This window comes from Cinclus cinclus, chromosome 6 (assembly GCF_963662255.1).
Source record: "Cinclus cinclus chromosome 6, bCinCin1.1, whole genome shotgun sequence".
Taxonomy (NCBI): domain Eukaryota; kingdom Metazoa; phylum Chordata; class Aves; order Passeriformes; family Cinclidae; genus Cinclus; species Cinclus cinclus.
In genome coordinates, this window is record NC_085051.1 from 56713014 (window position 1) to 56727449 (window position 14436).

At 43.7% G+C, this 14436-nt stretch overlaps 1 protein-coding gene across 1 annotated transcript in view; it reads right to left on the minus strand.

Moving 5' to 3' along the window:
- The window catches only part of SYT16 (synaptotagmin 16), a 56819-nt gene that overhangs the window by 25921 nt on the left and 16462 nt on the right, over window positions 1–14436 (minus strand). The window contains exons 4-5 of the mRNA XM_062495408.1: window positions 12153–12210; window positions 11498–12061 (exon numbers count right to left, since the gene is read on the minus strand). Of these exons, the coding sequence (XP_062351392.1) occupies window positions 11498–12061; window positions 12153–12210 (622 nt within the window). The remainder of the gene's footprint in view (window positions 1–11497; window positions 12062–12152; window positions 12211–14436) is intronic.

Consider the following 14436-nt stretch of genomic DNA (forward strand, 5'->3'; position numbering starts at 1 on the left):
CATGCCAGCACACGGGTAGGTTTGACCCTCTGGTCTGGCGTGCTACAGTTTGATAACAAGCCTTCTCTTCCTGCTGGAAAACTGCTCTCAATTGGAGAAAAAAAGCTGTGTTACTACTCTGGTAAAAGTAAAAAAAAATATTTTAAACATTAGTTTGTAAATGGTCGGTGACCAGCTGTTGTAAAATTTAATTACTTTTATGTAATCTATTAAAAATAACCTTCTTTTAAATTTTCTTAGATTAAAGTTATTTCAAATTGTAACAACCCCATGGCCTAAATGTGATCTAGTCAAATAATCAAAACACATAAAAATAAATATTCCTTTTCAGCCTAATACTGGCATTTCTACCTGCAGCTCATGTAAGTTCTACAAAATTTATCTAATTGCTCAGCAAATGCTATGAAGTTCTATTAATATGCCTATATCTTTTGGGTGAGTAAAATAAAAATAAAATCTCAGTTTAGCCAAAACTCCACATTTCACTCAAACAACTTTCTAAAAAATCCTGTGTAAAACAGCATCTTTAGTAATTAAACCGCACCTCTCACCATTCTCTCAAACAATGGAAACATTAAAATCCTGGGTCCATGGGCGTGAGGCTATAAGCTTAGATAAATGTGAAATTAACACAATGTGAAATTCTGATTATTACAAGAAATTTTTCAAAGGCCATGTGGACGCAGGACTCCCGGACAGCTCCCGACCCACCTGCAACCCCTACAGGAGCACAGCAGAGCCCTTTTGCTAAGAGAGGAGGAGAAGGGTGCAGGATGGAGGAGAGAACCTTGGCATGGTGTGATACATTATTGGCTGCTTGACTTTGATTTCAGCTTCCCCAGTCCCCAAAGCACGACTGCATCACTTGTTGTGACAGTGGCTGCTATTCCTCACAAACATTTGGAAGCACACGGGCTAATTAAACGGTGGCACTGGGGAATCTGCAGCAAATGCCCGATGTGCCTGCTGCTGAATCGCTGCCTGAGCAGCCGACAGCTCCCTGTCAACTTAATATCTCTGTATTAATAACAGTAACTTAACCCGGGGGAGAGGAAAACGATCACCATTCAAACACACAAGTGGCCTGATTAGCAAAGGACAAGGGGGAAGCATTTTCTACATCACCATGGAAACTTAAATAAAGGGCCCATAATTACAATCTAAATTCTGGGAAGATAATGAATACATCTTGAGATCTGCAGATGTTGTGTAGCATATACATATTTCCAGCAACTTCAAGGCAATTACTTCTATGCAGCATCTGTTTTACAAATCAACTTCCCACTGCTCGTAACGAGGCATGTGGGATTTTTAATTTGTTTTTTCCCATAGGAGACAGTGGGAGAAGAAGAAGAGTGACCTCTTTTCTCTGGCAAGGTATTTCAAACTACCACTATTTATTTAGAAATTTCAAACACCCAGTCAGTTACAAAGTTAGCTTACAGGCATCTAAATACACCAAGCTAAAATGCATTGAATAAATAATTCAAGAATTCTCTGCAGTGATACCAAGCAGAAAGAATTACTTATCATTTGCTCCAAGCTTACCCAAGGAAAAAAACTACCCCATATAATACATCTTGTAGGTGTGAAGTACAGAGATACTGCATCCATCCTCTCTGCCTGCATGTTAAAAAATCAACAACAAAAACCAGTCATTTTGTCTGAACAATGCAAACTTTCCAAATGCCAGATTTCTGGTTTTCCAATACATTTAATGCTGCCTTTGTGCGTCCACTTTTGTCTAAGAGATTTTGATTCTGCTCTACAGAAGTCCGTGAGAGTTTCAATGGGGACATCACCTGAAGGAAGCAGGGGTAGTACACAAAAAAAATGCATTTGATCACATAACCAAGGCAATATCAGTACACCTATGCATAATGCATACACTCAGAGCATCCCAGGAGAACTCACTGCCGTGTTCTTTGCTTTTACAGAAGCAGTCACCCAGGCCTGGCCTTAAAATTTTCATGATCAGGATGACAGAGAAGAACTGTGATCTGTAACAGTTCCCACCTCAGCAAAACCTAGAACCGTGCACAGAAACAAAAGCTTTTCTTTGGAAAACTGGAAAGGTTTGTGGCAAACAAGGGACTTGTTAACACCTCCCAAAAAAAGGAGGAACATTTCGTACAGGGAGCACTCAGCAACACACATGGAATTGCTCCTATCAATTCCTAAGGTACAGCTCTGTAGTAGTTTTCAGTCTGGAGCCTTCTTCCTGCTCTTGTTGTCAGCCACATGAACTGGGAATTCAAAGTGACACACAAAGTAATGGACCTGCCTGATTTAGGCTTGACTATGGAGGAGGGCACCCAATCCAAGCCATTCCCTTAGATCCCAAATGTGTTAAAAAATGCTCCTACACACTGACAGGATACCCCACCATCACCCACTGGTTTACTGCTCAGGAGGATTTCTCCTTGCACTGTCCCTATGTATTTTCATCCCTTCCTGCCAGCTCTACCAACCAGGGAATATTTGGTGTCCTGGGCTAAAGGTGAGGTTTGCCCCTCTCTGCTGAGTGTCAATAGACAGTGCCCTGCTTTTGTCTCTCCATCTGTCCTCACTCCATGACCAAACCAATCAGGAAGCTGCCCAAGGTGAGTTTATTTGGGTGCTTGCATGTGACACAGGTATAGAGAACCAGAACTCGGGAGCCTTTATGCCAAGGGATATTTACAACAAAAATATTTTTTTAAGGAAAGAGAACAAAGCAGCAAAAAAGAGACTAATCAGGAAAAAAAGATATTTTTTGGTTCTAACTGCCTCTACAGCAGTCAGAGCAATACACCCCAATTCTGCATACAGCTGTGCAAAGAAATAGAGGGCTGCCCACAGAAAACAGCACGAAAACCAGCATATTTTCCTGTTGTTTGTTTCCTGCTCCCAAAATTGGATTTTAAAAATAGGAACATGGGATTCCACATCAAACTGTCTCTCACCGTGCTGCCTAAGGTTCTTCCATAGCTGTAGGAAATGGCAGCCAAGATGCTGAACCACAATCATCCCTGATTTTCCCAATCACCTACTATACATCTGGAGCAAATATGAGTCAGGCTTCATTTACTCTACTGGGTTCTATTAGCACAGTCCCAGGATTCGTACAGAAGTGGAAGAAAAAATAAAAAAGAGATTACACACTGTAGGAGACACTGCTAAACCAGGAAAACCCCTGGTGTGGATGCAGTTACATCCATGAGTCAGCCTGCAGCTCCCTGACAGCTCAGGTTGGGCTGTGTGCAGGAAACATGCAGCTGCAGAGGCAGAAAAGCACCTTCATATCTGTCAGCAGATATGTGACACTGGGGACACTGCAGGGCGCAGGTGAGCTCAGTGTGCTCTGGGCTGTGGGGCTGGAAAAGCTCCTGGGCTCAGAAACTAAACAACTGCTGGATGCCAATGGCTGGTGGAGTAGAAAACACCGACCTTTCATTCCAACAAAGAAAAAGAACTTTCCCCTCACCAGTATCATTTTTATGACAGCTTTCCTGGTCATTTTCATACCACAATGGGTTGAATTCCTTCAGGTTACCCATCCATCATTCTTTCTATTTGTTTGTTTGGCTTGTTTATGAAATTTCTCTAATGAAAGGGAGTCAGATCCTAAAATTCCTTCAGTATGTTTAAGGAAGTTTCTCTGGATTGGCACTCCTTGCTTTCAGCTAGCAGAAATCAGACTGGCCAAAGAAACATCCAGAAAATTCAGGTCACTGAATTTGCACCCCTGTAAAGCAGTTTCACCACTCCACACAGACCCAGTGTATGCTCATACCATTCACAACACCCAACCACCAGCTTCACACCCACAAGCCTTTGTTTGCTGATTAACGGTGTGGAAATGAACTCCCTCGAAAATATATTTGTTTGGATTTGACACAGAAAACCACTGCACTTCAACAAGGCAGATATTTATTTTCCCACTGATTTTTCTAATTGAAACTTTGTTTGCTGCCAGAGGGTTGATTCACCACAGTCCCCCTTTGCTGTAACACCACAGCACTCCTGGGAAAATCACCAGCTTTGGGAGCAGCAGTGCGTGGGGATGTGGTGCAGCAAGACTCACGTGTCTTCAGGACTGAAGCTGCCACCCAAAAGGGACAATCCTGTCCTCCTGCCCTTCCAATCTTCCCTTTATTTTGGTTTTAGCAATCACATGGCCAACTCACCTGGTTCCAAAGTATCAGGGAAGGGGCTGCTGGCTCTTGTTTGAAGCAAGAGGCTGGGCTGAGTCACCACACAGTGGCTTGCTGGTGAGGCCAGGCAAGGGAAGCAGCTCAGCTGTGTGATGGGGGAAGGATGCTCTATCTCAGCTGCAGTTTTACATCAACTGCAAAACTCAGGCCCCAGGGTTTTGTAGCTACATTATTTATGGCAATAAGTCTAACCCCCAAACTGACCTTGAGACACAGAGCTCCAGCAAACCACAGGGCTCTCATTAATCCAAATTCAGGGCTTTCTCTCCAGCACCAGTCTCATTATTTGCTAGAAAATATTCCCACAGCAATTATGCTGTATAGACTGCACAGGTTTGAGTCCCTCTCAGCCTGAGGAGGTAAATTCCTCCAAGCACCTAGCTTGTGGGGGCAAATCCTCATGAATCCCTCCAGGAATGCTTCATCTCACAGGGGTACTGAGTTCTTGAGTCAGGGTAGTACCTGCCTGGACATGAGGGAACTTTCAGGTGGTGCAATGATGCCATGAGAGCATCAGCTATTTTCATGGTCATGGGAAGGGATTTTCTACAGATTGTTCTATGGACTGATTTAAGGTTCAACCCAAGCCATGCTTGTTGGTCTACAAATAGCTACTGATGAAGTGTCTCTAAGTCCATCAGTGGAAACTGCATGAGAATCACACAAACAGCATCTGTGGAGGTACAGCCCAACCACACCTTCCTCATTACCTGCGAGATCCCCAAAGCCCAACAGTGACATTCCCTGCCTTTAAAACTATTTCCATCACTGTCATCTCCCTATTGCTTTCATTGCAGAAAATAAATTATCCCCTTGGCTACTAAAAACACCTGAGGAGTCTATGAGGCCACTCAAAATGATGGTCGCTGCCACCAGGTCATTACAGCAGCCAAAAATTACCTGGCCACAAGGAAGTCATATCCACACCTCTGTCTGGCAAAGGGTGGAGATCAGAACAGCTCACTTTTTGGCAGAGTGATCCCATCTTGGATAAGCTTACATTAGTGGGTTTTGTGCTCTTAAGCATTGCAAAGAGGCCAGGAGGGAACAGGGATGGAATATCTGTGCTTCCACCAAGCCCCTGCAGGCCAAGCTGGCAACAACTGCAACAGAAAAGAAAAAAAAGCCCCCCACACACACACATAAAAAAAAAAAGTAAAATAAAAAAAGAAAAGGCAAACAGTACTACTGTTTGTGTCAGCACACAGAAATACTATGTTCCAGCTCTGCAGGGTGCTGCTAGTATTGCCTGCACGTAACCCCCACCACAACACAATGAGATCATTCACACCTGCCTGCCTGTAGTAGGAGAGGGAAGGTGAGGAGGCAGGGTTTCTAGGAGAAAGGCAGCATTTCCCAGATGCTGCCAAGATGCTGTTTATTCGTAAATGAAGTCTCTTGAGTCCTAAACAACCTTCCCAGAGGAAGATAGAGTCGCAACTGCCATATGGAGAGTGGGAAGAGGATGTCACTTAGCAAAAGTGGATCAGAAAATACATGCACAAACACACACGCTCACACAACAATTTGTTCTGTAACTGCACTGAATGGCAAAATCCATTTCATCCTCTCAAATAAATCCTTCTCCATACAGCTTATGCAACCTTCTAGATGACAAGAGCAGATGATAAACACTCCTGAGCAGAGCATCCTTCCCCATGCCCCCAGGGAGATGGGCACAAGGAAGCTCTGCCCACCAGACAAGGAGCTTGGTGAAAACCCAGACCCCTGATCTACTGTGGGCTGGCAAAGACACTGTGTCTAAAATCACTGACTGAGGATGAACAGCAATGCTGACAGGCCCAAGACAGAGCTGGCAATGGTACCACCTTTGAGAAATTGTGGTTTGAACTAGTTTGGCTTCACTTCCCCAGCTGTAAAGCTGACATGCCACAATCCACCCTCCTTTTGTGGCTGTTGTGTTCTCTCATCCCCACTCACATGTGGCATCCTGCATAAAGATCCCTTATAACGATAAAATTTGAAGGGACAGAACTGAAAAGGAGTACTTTAAATACAAGTAGGAACATTGTACCACCTTCTCAAGGACAAAAGTCTGTGCACAAACACTTGGAGAGGTTCTGAATTTCGCAGAGAGAAAGCATTCAATGCAAACTCACGTTTGCACTTCAGAAAGCCACGGGCTTGTATCACATTCTTCAGAGAGCAGATGCATGTCTCCAGTCACGTTTGTGCTTTGTCCCACTCAAGCTGCCAGGAGTATTTTCTCTGAAGTGTTTTTGTCCACTGTCTGCCTTTGCTTTCATTCCCTTGGTCCTCATGGTGGTATTGATTCAGTGCAGCCTCTTTAAGTGTCCTTCTTGGAGTACAGGCACTGATTTTTATAGGGTTACATTCTGGCTAGAACACTGGCTGGCTCCATGCTCAGACAGGTGATAAAATTCATAAGCACTTCTCAATGTGGAGACTGGCCATCTATCTATTTTAGTCTCAAATTCAAGCAGAAATTTAATTTATCACATAATCAACATCTTCTTCTTATGGGTATTATTTGCTGTGTGGGTTTACAGGTCCTAATGAAAACCTCACTTCTTGCCTAGGATTTCCTGTCTGTATGAAGGGTCATTTACTGAGGTCAGGAGTGTTCATATAGAGCAGAAAGAATAATTTCCTTTACTCCAGCAATTACAGGCAAAAAATCAATGACCCCTGTTAAGCTGGAGGCCGAGGTAAGTAAATGCAATAGTGCTTTCTAGATTTAAAAATTCCCAGAGTCTCAGAGGTATGCTTCCCCTCACACATGTGCTGAGGAAAACTAGCCAGCCATCTAGACAGGGATGTCACACTTCTGAGCATTCCAAGGACACAAAAATTATTTTAGTGCAACTGAAATGCAGCCTTCAGCTGGCACTGAGGTTGTCCACTTGTTGGGGAGGAAAAAAAAAAAAAAACCTCTAAGGGCTTCTTTGCAGTGGAAGAGCCGTGTTCACCTATCCATTACAGCAGTGCTGTGAGCAGTGCCAGACAGCCTGGGAGACTTCCACCACTGTGTAAAAATAGTTCAGCTCTCACTCAGAAGGCTCAGCTCTGCTGCTGTGTCTGTCCCCATGCCTTTTCAGGGCAGTGTCTGCTGAGACTGAGAACTTAATGGTCACTCTGGCTTTCTCTTTGCAAAGGACAGCAGCCCTGAGGGAGAAGTGGGCTGAAGCCCTCTTGCTTTCACTGCACGGTCGCTGCTGTTCACTTTTTTCATTATTGCTGCCTTTTTCCCCTTTAGATTCATGCTGGGAAGCGGGACTGGTCACCTCTACCCTTCTACTTGCAGTGCACTACTTTCACAAAATCACAAGGTGTGGTTTCTTGCTCCACGGTTTGTTGGTTTGGATTTATTTTTTTCAATTCTTAAGCCAAATGTGCAATGATGGATCTGGCAGCCACCCCCAGTCAGCTGAGCAGCAGCATCTCAGCCATGGGGAGATGTAAAGGCTGCTCTCTCTGCTCCTCACTGTGAGACAGTTTCTCTGCCATAAACACCGAGGTTAAACAGTGGACAAGGGCCTGGGAGAGCAAGATCATCTGTTTCTGCAAAATTCACAAATACACGATTTGCCACTGGTGGCAGCAATCTGTATACACAGAAGACTCTGCCTTGCCATCATTAACTTCTTAAGCCAAACACTTGGCACTGCAATATTTCCTGCTGAGCTACCTTCTCAATATTAAACTGTGGATCAAAAACATACAGTGTTAAAAAAAAAAAAAAAAAAAAAAAAAACCAACCCAAACCAACCAAACAAAAAAACACCACCACCACCACCACCAACTTTTCCTTGCATTTGTTTGAAAACTTGTTGCCACTTTACTACTATCATTCAATTACAGACCAGCACTGGGCAGCAGCCAAACCTGCACCCTATGATTAACTTGCCTCATGGTGTCTGATGGATGTTTGACTTAAAAACCAAAGAATTGCACTGCTCATATAATTTATTAGATCCCTAAGCCTAAAATAGGTTTTCAGCAATATCTGTGCTGCTTCAGAACCTAAGAAAATCTACTCTGTGAGCCAGGAAACATTTCCTAAGAGGCAAAAATGGGATGAAAAACATATTTGATGAAAAGGAGAAGTAGTAATGATAGTTTTTAACTACAGTGTTGTTTTATTTCATCTCAGAAGCATGCTGTCAGTTTAAGAGAAGGGAACATCTATTGAATTTTGTTTTGCATCTCTTTTAAAACAAAAGTATTCTCAGCTAGAGCTGCAGGGCTTTTTCCCCCTAAACCAAATAAACTATATATTGGAATGACCTTGTAACAGGTTTCTGTGGCTCTTTAATCACCAGTGGGTGTTAAATGAAGCATATCTATTTTCTCTGTTACATTACTGTTGGCAACCAGGTCTTCAGTAAGTGCCCAGAAATATTTCCATGGCAACAAAAAGCATTCAGCATTGCTACTGTTTTGTGCCAATTTAGCTTTAAAATATTCTATTGTGGAGAGAAATATGGTACATTAAGTGAAATAAAGTCAAGATGCAATGTTCTGAAAAGAATACAAGGATAAACAGGAAACACGTATTTCGCAGAAAAGGGGTGGGGGGGAACTGCCAAATGGAAGGAAAAATATTCAAAGCTCATTTTGTTGCTACTGAAGAGCTTTGCTGAATGTCAGCAAGTCCATGTGTCACTTACACTGTCACTTAGGGTTAGGTAAAAAGCTAACAGAAATAAGGATACCTCAAACATCTTCTCTTGATCATTTTAATCCATGACTGAAATTTTAAGTTGCCAGGGTATTACAGCCTCTCTGCATGTCTAGGTTACCATCAGAAGAGTTCACACTCTTGATGTTAGAGAATGAATCTAAAGGAAAAAGAGGAAATAAAGAGTTGAAAAATGAAATACAAAGAGCATGTGTGTTTTGGAAGTGAAAGTTCACTTCGAAGAGTGAAGCGAGTTCTTCCACATCAAAGGGTCTGTGGAAGACATTTTGAAATAACAGTTCAGCACTTTCTCTCCCATTATACAACTTAGTTCTGAGAGAAAAAGGTATCAGTTCCCAGCCTTGTAACCCTCACACAGCCAACTTTTGTGACTATGAAGTCTTGAGACCACTGGATGGCCCTTTGTGCAGCACATTGCAGAGATAAAAACATTAAAGTCTATCTGAGACCATTTGGAATGACATTCCCTAAGGTGCAAAAAGCTGTGCAATGGTCCCTGAAGTACTTGGTGTGGAAGCAGAGAGCTCTAGGAAGCAGCACTGTAGGTGCTGGGAGCTCTGTAGCACCAGCCTTCTAATCCACAATGGCTCCAGGAAGGTTAAGGAGAAGGAAAACCAAAAAATACAGAGTCAAGCAGCAATTTGATCAGTACCCGCTCTCATGTGGGAGAGATGTCCAGAGGGACCCTCCCCTGAGCTGCAGGGATGGGTCACTCTGGCATCTGTCTGTCACTATGTTCTCTCACCAGCAAACTCCCTCTGGTCCATCCCCAACTCCTAAGAGCTCTCTTTCTCAGACATCCCCGCAGGTGACAAACAGCTCTGACAGAGACAGCAGCTCATTCCTGGGCTCCATTTCCCTGAGAGCTCACCAAGAGCTCACCACCTTTCCTCCCACCCACTGTGAGCACAGATGTGGCCCAGGGACAGGAGGCTGCCCTAGGAATGATGCATTTGGCACCTGGATTTGCTCCAGCAGCCCCTCCTGAGGCACAGGGGTGCAGGCTCTGCAGGAGACAAGGTCATGCCCTAGGACAGCACTCGTCCAAGAGGATCCATGGCCCCAGCACTCCCTGGATGGACACCTCATGCCCTGCTCCATGACTTCTGTGCACACTCTGGTCACACAATCCAAGCACACACAGCAAACCCAGCCCTGCAGCGCTGGCTCAGTGCCTGTGGACCAACCCCAGGGGCAGGATATTGCACAGGCAATGTATAGGGGTACCAGAAGATAGGGGTTGGGCTCCAAGAGATACAACTCTGAGATCTTTAATCTGAGAACTGGCAATCTTTCATTTGGAATACGAAACAAGCAGTCCCAGTTGGGGAGGCAGAACAGCTAGACCAAAAGTGCTTTTTAATTATTTACTCCCTGGCCATAACAGAGTGAGAAATAGCAATAAAGAAAGGAGCTAATTTTACAGTCATTAAAGAGCACTATCAAGGTTTATACCCTCTCAGTCTCATATTCCTGTTAAATACAAAAACAAACAGGCTGATCTTCCACAGCCTGCACAGGAAAGGCTAAATATGTAAGACTTCCCTAGAAGCCAAGAGTGAAGAAAAGCTCCTGGTCACAATAAAACAGACATTTTCAAGAGCACCTACCACCTGTTTAAAAAAAAAAAATAGATACTTGAAGCCAAATTCTGTAGATCCTCAGTGAGTCTCAAGTTCTTCATCAGCTCCATATTGGAGATCCCAGTCCCCCCCAACCTCTTTCCACCCTTATCCCCATTGCTTGTAAAGAGCAGCTTTATACCAGCAAGACCCAAGGATGGTGTCAGCAGGACTGCAGCTTTCCTGAATGTAGCCCCCAGGAAATCTCCAGCCACGCTTGTGGTGACATTGCGTGAGCACAAACCATGTGGCTGAAAGTCAGTTCTGGGCACAATTGCCTGAAAACATTCCTGCTGTCATTTAAAGATCAGAAGTCATAGTCAGGCCTATTTAAAATTGAAAATAGCAAAAACTCAGTTCTCCTTCCCATAATCTCCTGCCTGCTGTCTCTTAAGTCTTGTTTGAAAAGCCTGTGGGGGTGGAAAAGCCTGGGAGGGGAGGAAAGTGATTTGGGAGCCTTTCATCCATAAAATCATGAGATACGGCTGGCTTTTTAGTGCAGCACTTCACAGCACATGGCACAGTAACATCTTGAGATTCCTGGCACAAAGAAACAAGGTTTGAGATTACATATATATATATATATATATATATATATATATATATTTAATAGCAATGACGCAAAGGCAGATGGTTCTCAAAGCAAAGACTTAAGGCTAAACATTGCTTTTAACATTCCCTTTAAAGGGTCTTGCTACCAGAAACTCGGGGGGGGTGGGAAGCAAAACACTTCTTGCTACAGCAACAGGGCCTGATTGCCTTCTAAAACTCAGCATTTTACCCTGGAGATCTCCACTTCTTGCAATGAGATTAGTCTCTCAAACGAGGGAAGAACAGGAAAGGTTAGATTTTTCGTTGGGATTTGGGGAGTTTGATTTTAGCTACGGGAAACAGAGACAATACAGAACATAATGAGCAGATTAGCGACTAAATCAAATCAGCAGCAGAAAAGAAAGGCCTGGATAATGCAGTCAGGGTGCACAGTAGCTGCTTACCTGCACAGCTTGCCGTGCCATTAGCAGTGTTTAAGGAGCCACCCAAGCTGAGGCTGTGCTCAAGACCTCCCATCCTCAAAGAGGGCTCACCTTCTTCCTCAGCGATGGGAGGAAGCCGATCAAGAAGCTGGAGATCTTCACCCATCCAGTAGGATCCATTGGCTGTCAGGGACCTGCTGCTCTCAACACACTGCTCTGGCAAGGTGCTGGTATTTTTAAGCTGTTTTTGCCTCTGTGAAGCCGTGTCAGAGCCATGAGGGAGGTTTTGTGAAGCAAGATCAGGGCCTCCAATGTAACTGTCTTCTCTAGGATAGAAATAGTCCTCATCCCAAAGGTCCAGGTCTCGTTCATCATCTGATCCTTCAGAATAATCCTCATAAATGCCTCCATTATTCTCCAAGTCCTGGGTCCTCTCTTCTTCTGGCTTACGACCCACTCCACTCAAATTCAGCAGAGAGGCAGATATGGAGTCTCCTGCTTGTTGGATTGCTTCGTATATCTGAGACATCCAAGAAGACAGTGGCTGGAGGAAATTCTGAGCAGCCTCAGAAGCCATGTTTAACACTATGCCAGTGTCTGGTGATCAGTTGTTCAGCTTTGCCAGCATGTCACTTATAATTCAGGGAGCTACAGAATAAGCACCACAAGAAATTACTGTGAATTGCTTGTCCATCAACACCTGTCGACACACTATCTATGTAAGATGTATAGAACTGAGAGGGGGAAATGGAAAAAGCACTTCCACCCATTGAGAATACCACCAGAAATCCAGAAATGATGGACAAATTGCACATATTCCTGCAGAGATCAGGAAAGCTTTTATTCAATTGCTAAACCTTATATAAAAATACAAACACAGAACCTTGGAACATGAGTAACTTTTTGAAGTGCACACACTCTGGTTACAGCTGTGAACAGACCTGGGGTAAAAGAGGTACAAAACAACCTGCAATCAAAAATCTCAGATAACCTCCTGGCCCCAATTTCCTTAGCATTAGCATGACCAGGTGAGGAAACTGAAGGGAGGAGAATTTGGGGAGAATTATGTTTTGAATGATGAAGATCATAGGCCTAAAGCTTGCAGTAGTAGCCCATGGCAGACAAGTATCTCAAATTATTTGCTCAAAAAAAGCTATGAAGAAACTCTCTCTGCCCATAGTCCAGAGCTGTTTTGCCATTTTCAGAAATGGGAAAAAAAAATATAAAAGAGGAGGTGTAATATTATAGGTACAACATTACTGGGAACAGAAGCAAGCTAACAAAAGCACTGGTGTCATCTCAATATGATGTTTTCTCAAAATTCTTCTAAACTCTAAATAAAAACACAACTTGAAGAAAGTTAACATGCCTTTTTGCCCAATATACATCTTCCCACATTATCACAAGACAGATATTCTTTTAGGAACTCTGAGAAGGAGAAACATACAAATAGGATGATGGGTTTATGAAGAAAGAATTAAATAGGTGCAGAATTTAGACTAACTAGATAACTAAAAAGAAGCTTCAAAACGGATATAAACGTCTTGCTGAATTGAGAGCATAAAAGGGTAAATACAGTGTAACAGCAAGAAAATAAGCTCAGCAGCAACTTGTATTACCTTGTGAAATGATCTCCAGAGACATGCAGTGAGGATCTCAGTGTTGTGGACCTATAAATGGAGCACAGACTGAGGAGGTCCCACTTTGCTTGGTGAGCAGCTCTTTTAGACATGATATCAGTGACTTAAGAGGACTTCAACTTTTTAAAACACCTGTGCCAAATCATTTTGTTCAGTGATGCTGATCTATGCTGCAGACACTTCCAACAGGTTTATTGTCAGCTTCAGCATGGGCTAAGAATTGCAGCCCTAACAAGGGCAGTAAATGAATGTGGGTTACTGAAGGCATTTTAAGAGCTGTGGCTGTCACCAGCTCCCTGGGCTCAGGGCACACACTGTTCCAGCATCATCTGCCAGCCTCCAGCCCTCAGCTCAGCCCCTGGGACCCAGGTAAAGCTCCCTGCCATGCATTAAATCTTTGGCAAGGAACAGACAGTGCCACAGCCTCCCCTCCCAGGTGAGCTGTTCCCTTCACTGATTCTCCTCTTTCCAGCCCTGCCCTTGGCAAAGCCTCTCTGCTTTGTGCAACTGATTTTCTCATATACCAAAAGAGATTACAGGCTCCAAACAACCCATTTGCAGCATAATGTGGATTGGCTACTGGTAAATCACAGAGAAGTCACTGAGGAGAGATGGCATTTTAACAGTGAGATTCTCCCAGGCATGAGAGGAGATAAATTATGGTGGGCAAGTGCTAGATACTGGGTACATTTTTAACCTGTCACTTATTTACAGGCAAGAGCAAATGAATCTCTGGTTTATGATGAAAGAAGAACTTCACAGTGCTCTCCCTCTGTCTCAGCAGCAAGACCCATGGCAGCAGTAGCCCTCAGAGGGATGCAGGCATCCAGAAGTGATCGCTAACTGATGGAGATAAAACATACAGGTGCTGAAATGAAGTGCTGCTCTATTATAAAAATAAACAGAACATAGCCTTGTGATATTTGCATGGGGAATAATTAGCTCATCTTGTTATTAGATTTTGGAGCTAACACCTGATGGGTCCAACAGAGCTATCCCACTTCTGGCTGCTGTGGCTGGCTACACCACGCTCAGGTAAACATCACAGACTGACACAGGGAGGTTGGTACCACAACCATAACGATGGAAGGAGTTTTCAAGGCAGGATTTTGCTTCAGTAAGGGAAGTAAGCAGTGATCTACAGCCACCTGCAGGGCTTGGATGTGGTCACTCAGTCATCTGAAGCAGCCAATAAAACTTGAATGTGAAGTTCCATGTACGAAGCAGTTGCCTGTAGGCTGGGGGAGAGCATGACACATACACATGTATACAGACACACAGCTCTACCCAAGACTGGGACATTTGTCTGGATTGAATCCT